Source organism: Piliocolobus tephrosceles, chromosome X (genome assembly GCF_002776525.5).
Source record: "Piliocolobus tephrosceles isolate RC106 chromosome X, ASM277652v3, whole genome shotgun sequence".
NCBI classification, from domain to species: Eukaryota; Metazoa; Chordata; class Mammalia; order Primates; family Cercopithecidae; genus Piliocolobus; species Piliocolobus tephrosceles.
Window position 1 is genome coordinate 535,250 of NC_045455.1, and position 7,325 is coordinate 542,574.

General features: G+C 56.0%; 1 protein-coding gene across 1 annotated transcript in view; it reads right to left on the reverse strand.

Moving 5' to 3' along the window:
- Positions 1 to 7,325, reverse strand: part of GRK1 (G protein-coupled receptor kinase 1) — a 15,199-nt gene extending 7,874 nt beyond the window's left edge. The window contains exons 1-4 of the mRNA XM_023217750.2: positions 6,392 to 7,325; positions 4,536 to 4,663; positions 2,929 to 3,086; positions 1,321 to 1,404 (exon numbers count right to left, since the gene is read on the reverse strand). Coding sequence (XP_023073518.1) covers positions 1,321 to 1,404; positions 2,929 to 3,086; positions 4,536 to 4,663; positions 6,392 to 7,090 — 1,069 coding nt within the window. The 5' untranslated portion in view covers positions 7,091 to 7,325. The remainder of the gene's footprint in view (positions 1 to 1,320; positions 1,405 to 2,928; positions 3,087 to 4,535; positions 4,664 to 6,391) is intronic.

Sequence of the window (7,325 nt, forward strand, 5' to 3'; positions counted from 1 at the left end):
GCACACAGACACACGTGTGTGCACAGAGATGCAGGCATGCACACACAGGCACGCATGCACACAGACACACACGTGTGTGCTCCAAGACTCAGGCATGCACACACAGGCACAAAGGCACACATGCACACAGGCACACAGACACACACACGTGTGCACAGAAACGCAGGCATGCACACACAGACACACATGCACACTGTAAAATAAAAATATCTCGGGACCCAAAATCACTAAACTAAAGGGAAAAGTCAAGCTGGGAGCTGCTTATGGCAAACGCGCCTCCCGTTCTATTCAAAGTCGCCCTCTGCTCAGTGAGACAAATGCATATCTGACCGCCGCCTCTGGAGAGACTAATCAGAAACTCAAAAGAATGTAGCCATTTGTCTCTTACCTTCCTATGACCTAGAAGCCCCCTCCCCACTTCGAGTTGTCCCCGCCTTTCCAGACAGAACCAGTGTTCATCTTACGTATGCTGACTGATGTCTCCTGGCTCCCTAAAATGTGTAAAACCAAACCGTGCCGCGATCACAAGTCGTCAGGACTTCCTGAGGCCAGGAAGTCACGGACTCGCGTCCTCAACCTCAGCAAAATAAACTTTCTAAATTAACTGGTACCTGCCTCCGATTTTCAGGGTTCACAACACTCACATACACATAAATGCACAACCACACAGACACCCTCAGACACAGGCACACACAGACGACCACGTGCACAGACACATATATATACACAAACTCACATGTACGTGATGTGCACAGACACACATATATACACACTCACATTACGTGATGTGCACACAGACACACATATATACACGAACTCACATGTACGTGATGTGCAGACATATACACAAACTCACATGCACGTGATGTGCACACAGACACACATATATATGCAAACTCACATGTACGTGATGTGCACACATATACACGAACTCACATGTACGTGATGTGCACACACATATATACACACTCAAATGTACATGATGTGCACACAGACATATATACACAAACTCATATGTACGTGATGTGCACACACATATACAAACTCACATGCACGTGATGTGCACACACACATACACGAACTCACATGTACGTGATGTGCAGACACACATATATACGCAAACTCACATGTGATGTGCACACACATATACAACAAACTCACATGTATGTGATAGGCACACATATATACACAAACTCACATGTACGTGATGTGCACACACACATATACACAAACTCACATGTACGTGCATGTGCACACACACATATGTACACAGGGACACACACAGGCACAGAGCCTCCTCAGCTGCGCTCAGACCCTTACCTGGGGTCCCTGCATAGCCCTTGGTCTTGCTCTGCCCGTCTAGCAGCTCCACGGCCAGACCAAGGTCAGAGATCCGGACATTGCCTGAGAAGCAGACATAGTGGAGTCACCCCTGGCTGCACAGGTACCGGTGAGCCCAGAGCCACCTTCACACAAACGCACACACACAACACACACTACACCACACACACCACACAGATCACACCACAGACATCACACACCACAGACATCACACACCACAGACACCACACACACCACGAACACCACACAGCACACAGATCACACCACACACCATGGACACCACACACACAGATCACACCACACACACACCACATACCACACACCCACACCATACCACACAGACACACCACTACTACACTATACATACCATACCACATGCAGACCACATAGACCATACCACACATACCACACCACACACACACATATCACAGACACACACACACCACACACAGACATACCAGGCAGCCATGAGGTCCCAGAGCCCAGAAGCCTCCCCTCCCTAGCCAGACTCACATGCACACACCCCACCAGCACACCACAAACACATACACACACACCCCACACACACACCCCATGACCACACCACAAACATACACACACACCAAACAGCCATAAGCACCACCCAGTGCCCATGATCCTCCCCTCCCCAGCCAAACTCACAGACACACTATACACAACCCACATGGTCTCAGACACACCACACTCACTGCACACTCACATACCACAAACACCACATTCCACAGACCACACACAGCACACGCCAACAACCAAAGACTACATACACACCTCACACACACGTGCCACACACAGCACCACACATACCACACACAATACCATACTTACATGTAGCACACCAGATATCACACATACCCACAATACCAGACGTACCACATACCACATCATACAGATACCACACACATGCCACACACAATACCACACATACCACGTACCACACCAGATACCTCACACCACACATACACGTACCAAGTGACCACGAGGCCCTAGCACCCCAGACTTACACACACCACACACACCAGACATACCACACAATCACACACCACACACACACACCATATGCCACACACATACCTCACACACAACACACACCCCACAAACCACATACACGTACACAGCACACACCATACACACGACAGCGGCTGCCTGGCTGACGGTGAAGGGCGCAGGGTGTAGGGAGGAGGGCCAGTCGCGCTGCAGCTAGGCGTGGGTGTTGTCCACCGGGATCCTCCCATCCCGGCCCCCTGCACTCTCTCAGGCCCTGGTGCGTGTCTCGCACTTGCCTGACCTGCCAGAGTCAGGAGCCTAAACCCTTGTGTTTATTTCTGAGAAGAATCCCTGTGTGACGCCTCATTCAGGCAGAAGGAAGGTGGGGACTGGGCCTAGCAGACTTGCCGTTCCCAGCTAGTTCTGCACCGCAGACCCCTGCACTCCTGTGACTCCTGGTGCACGATGACACCCCCGCTGTCCACGCAGCTGTCAACCCTCGTGAGGTTGTGCAGAGACCTCCAGGGAAGCTGCGCCCCGCCCTCCTCGGAGCCCCCATCCTTCACCGCCGCGAGCGCCACCTACCGTCGTTGTCCAGCAGCACGTTCTCAGGCTTGAGGTCGCGGTAGACGATCCGCCGCTGGTGCAGGTGCTCCAGGCCGCAGATGATCTGTGCCGTGTAGAAGACGGCACGCGGCTCCGGGAAGCCGGGATTCTCCTCATTCACGTTGTAGATGTGGTACCTGGGGGCAGACACGCGGGAGCCATGTGCCCCGGGTTTAATGGGGAGTAAAATCATGGCAAGACAGAGCAGGGGCCTCAGAACCACGTCTCTCAGCCAGCGTTCTGGTCGTTTTGAGGCCTGGCCCCCCAGTGTCCCTGCAGAGGAGACCCCGAGGCCATGGTGGCTGGCGGTGTTAGCAGCTCAGGGACCCTGAACCCCAACCGCTAACGGGGAGAAAGTGCCGTCCATGTGCATCTCCTGTCCCCCTGCTTCCCAGGGCGGGCTGCAGGGGCTGGAAAACAGCCCAGACCGTCTCAGGAAGAGGCCAGGCCGAGGCGGGACGGAGCTCCGCAGGCCCCGAGTTCATCGGACTCGTGAAGGACTTGCAGCAAGGTGTTTCTTCTCAGCCTCTTTCCTCCCCCAGAAAACATCATTTCTTATGTTTTCCATGGACAGGTTTTGCAGACAAGCAAAACCTAACAAATGAAAGAAATGATTTAAACTAGGTGGCACCAGGAGCATAGTCGCAGGAAACAGGAGAGGAGGCCCTGGAGCCAGGTGGACCACAAGGCGGCCGGAGCCACCAGGCCCTCCCTGGGCACCCCTGTGACTAAGCTTCCCAGCGCCCCCTCCCCTCCGCCTGGGCACCTGGCATGGTGACTTAGTCTGGGCTCACATTCCTCATCTGAAAAATGGGGCCACCAGCCTCACCTGAAGGAGTTTCCTTGGAAATTAAAAGCAGGTGAGAATGGGGCATGGTGCTGCCAACCACAGCCATGGCCCCTGCCCACCCCCAACCTTACGGGTATCAGACACTGTTAATCTTCCAACAATCTTTCAACTTAGATATTATCTCTTCCCATTTTATAGATCAGGAAACAGAACCAATCAATGGCTAAGCGGCCCAGGTACCAAGCGAGCCTGTGATCTGATCTCCCACACGGGCCTGGGGCCTGCCTCAGTGATGGATCCAGGGCCAGGACTTTGTGGGGGCAGCGCCACCTCCCCTCTGCTGGAGAGTAGCAAGGCCATGGCCCCAACTGGCCTGAGCTTGTCTCCAGCTCCAGCGTCAGCCCCAGGAGTGGGCGCTGGTGAAGTTCATCTTCATTTACTCTCCTGGTGCAAGGCCCTCAGCCCTGCAGAGGCCCCTGCACTGCATCACGCGTCCCCCACAGCACCACGTGCCCCCCACACCCACACCAGGGCCACACACAAGGATGTGCCCTGTCAGGTTGGGCGCCTCCCAGGCTCCTGCACCAATGTGGGTCCAGGGTGCATTGTTTCAGGAACTGGCGCCTACCGACAGCGAGAAGGGGACGGTGATGGGTGCAAGGCTTTCCCTCGAGGGCAGGCCTCAGGCCACCATGGCTCTGCACGCAGGAAGCAACCCCATTGGGCCCCCCGCCGCCAGAAACCCTGACCCAGTGGGACAGCAGGGTCCCCTGGTGCCCTCTGGACCAGCCTTTACCTGATGTCGCCTCCGTTCATGATGGTCATCACTAGACAGAGGTCAGCTTTGGTTTCAAACGCATAGGCCAGAGACACAATGAACCTGCTGTGCACCTTCATCAGAATCTTCTTCTCCACCATAGCACCCTGGAAAGTGAGAGCTGAGTATGTGACGGCTTTGAATAGGAAAGGGACCAGTGCATTGTAGAGACCGGGGGCACACGGCCACGCCCACTGCACACACAGCCACTAAACAGTCGCAAGCACGCTTTAAATGCTCCTTTCACAGAGCAATTGCAAATGACTTCAAAACATGCCTGTACCCCCATTTCAGAAAACCAGACGTGTGAATTCCTTCACACAGGGGACTTCTGGTCTTCTGGGCCAGCCTCTGGCAAGGTGAGGCTCGAGCCCCAAGGCTGAGCAACATGAGTGAGGCAGCCCCGCCTGCCCAATCTGGAACCACAGCCCTCCCTCCTGTCTAGGCCCCTGTGGGCTGAGCTCACAGACCAGCACCTCCCAAACCACCTCACCACTCTGCTTCGTTTTGTCTTTATTTTAAAACCTCGCAATGCTCCACTGAGTGAGTTTGTAAGTGTCTGGATAAGGACAGCACACCCCTCTTTGAAGAGGGAATTCCTGATGTCAGAGGCCCCTTTCTGTCTGCATTCACACTGGGGGAGGTGTTCACTTGATGTCAGTATGGAGTTCAGTTAGGTTACGACAGTCAGGAGAAGAGGCTGACTGTTGGGTTAAACTTACAGTTAGATGTGAATGGCATGGTGTGGGAATTAGATGTCAAGAAAACTAATTTTAAAAAATCACTGCTACAATCACATGGCATAGTTACCCACCCCGAGTTCCACGGCAAGAACACACGGATGTTCCAGGGCCTCTGCCCAGCGCCATGACCACCTGGTATTTCACCTTCACTAAGGGTTGAGGCCCTGCAGAGCCAGGGTGCACAGCGGCTGCTGCTTAACCCTAAGAGCTTCCTGTGCCCTCAACACAGCTGCGCGGTGGGAGAGGGACCAGGAGCTGCGTGGAGCCGAAGTGCAGTGGGCTGGCTCGGGAGATCACGTCCACACCCGGTGCAACCGCTGCGTCTCACCCTTAAGACCTGTAAGCAGCTTCTGCTGATCCTGCCCTAGATGCACAGTCTGACGCCAGCGGGCAGAGCGGATGAAACTTAGCGTGGCCTGCATGCCCGTCGCTCACTCCCACCCCCAAGAACAGCGCACTCAGGGGAACAGTTCCTGCATCTGGCATCACGCCAGGCTCCGCCTCGCAGAAAGTGTCATCAGAGCAAGGCTGCCTCCGTCCTGCCTCAGTTCCTCCTGTATTCACTGCCATCAGAGGAGCCAGGTCCCTGGAAAGTCTTCCACGGCCATGGCAAAGAATCCGGAGACACTGCCCTCTTCAGCCTCCCCTGAGAGGTCCTCTTTCCCCCACACTTGAGGCAAGTCTGTGGTTGGTGAAAAGCTGATGAGCAAAGATGACACGTCCCCACCCAAAAATGTGGAGGTCACTCTCTGAGGAGGGACGTCCCCACCCAAAAATGTGGAGGTCACTCTCTGAGGAGGGATGTCCCCACCCAAAAATGTGGAGGTCACTCTCCGAGGAGGGATGTCCCCACCCAAAAATGTGGAGGTCCCTCTCCAAGGAGGGACGTCCCCACCCAAAAATGTGGAGGTCCCTCTCTGAGGAGGGACTTCTGCACACGGACTAGAACTGCCGGTGACCGCACGGCCGCGGAGCGCCCACGTGGTGAGGCTGGCAAGGCACCACCTGTTAAGGGCCACCGAGCCCAACAGTGACTTGGGGGCCCTCTGCACCCTGCTGCCCCATCCCTGTTGGCTGGGCCACGCTGCTCACCTGGTAGCCCTTCCTCTTCTTTAGTCGCTTCTTGTTCAGCTTCTTGCAGGCATACAGCTTGCCGGTTGCCTTCATCTGGCAGGCCGACACCTCCCCGAAACCCCCTTTCCCCAGGACCCTGAAGTCCAGGAACCAGTCCTCCCCCATGGGCTGGGCTTCCAGCCACTTCCACTGCAGGAACCTCAGGAAGTACAGGCTGCCCAGGTACTCCTGGAAGGGGGCTTGGCCCAGGTGTGCCAGGGTGGCCTGCAGCAGGGGCTGGAAGAGCCCGTCCTGGCTCTCCTTGGGCCCCTCCTTAAACTTCACCACCATCCCCTCCTCCAGGAAGCTGCAGAAGAGTTTGGCCTGGGGGTCCAGGTACTGGGCCAGGATGGTCTGGGCCTTCTGTGGCTGGAGGTCGTTGTCTGCCGTGTCATAGTCCTCGATGTCTTTCCAGAGCTCCAGGGCTGGCACGTGCTTCTCTGCCGATTGCAGGAACTGCTGAAAGAGCTTCTTGCCGATGGGCTGCTCCAAGCACACGCTCTCAAATTCCAGGCTGAGGCTGTCACGGAGGTGCTCACACCTGGACAGCGGGGGCAGCTTGAGCTTGGCCAGGTACTTCTTGTCCCGGGAGGGCTGGGAGCTGCTGCCGTCAAAGCTGCCTCGGGCGGCGATGAAGGCAGAGTTGGCCACCACGGTCTCCAAGGACCCGAAATCCATCCCGGAGCTGGCTTCCTGCCCGCTTCAGGAGTGAGGGCCCATCGGCCGAGGCCAAGCCGGCGGTGCTCACAGCAGAGCAGGCCTGACCGCTGCCCTTGGCCTGTGGCCCGTCCCTGCCCTCGCTGGACGAGGGAGACGCCCTGGCCGTGTTGAGAGTGCCTGGGGACCACTGGGGAGCCCCTGGGAGCCCGGGGCTGACACAGCACCAGGCTAAATCCCAGCTGGGGTCATGGAG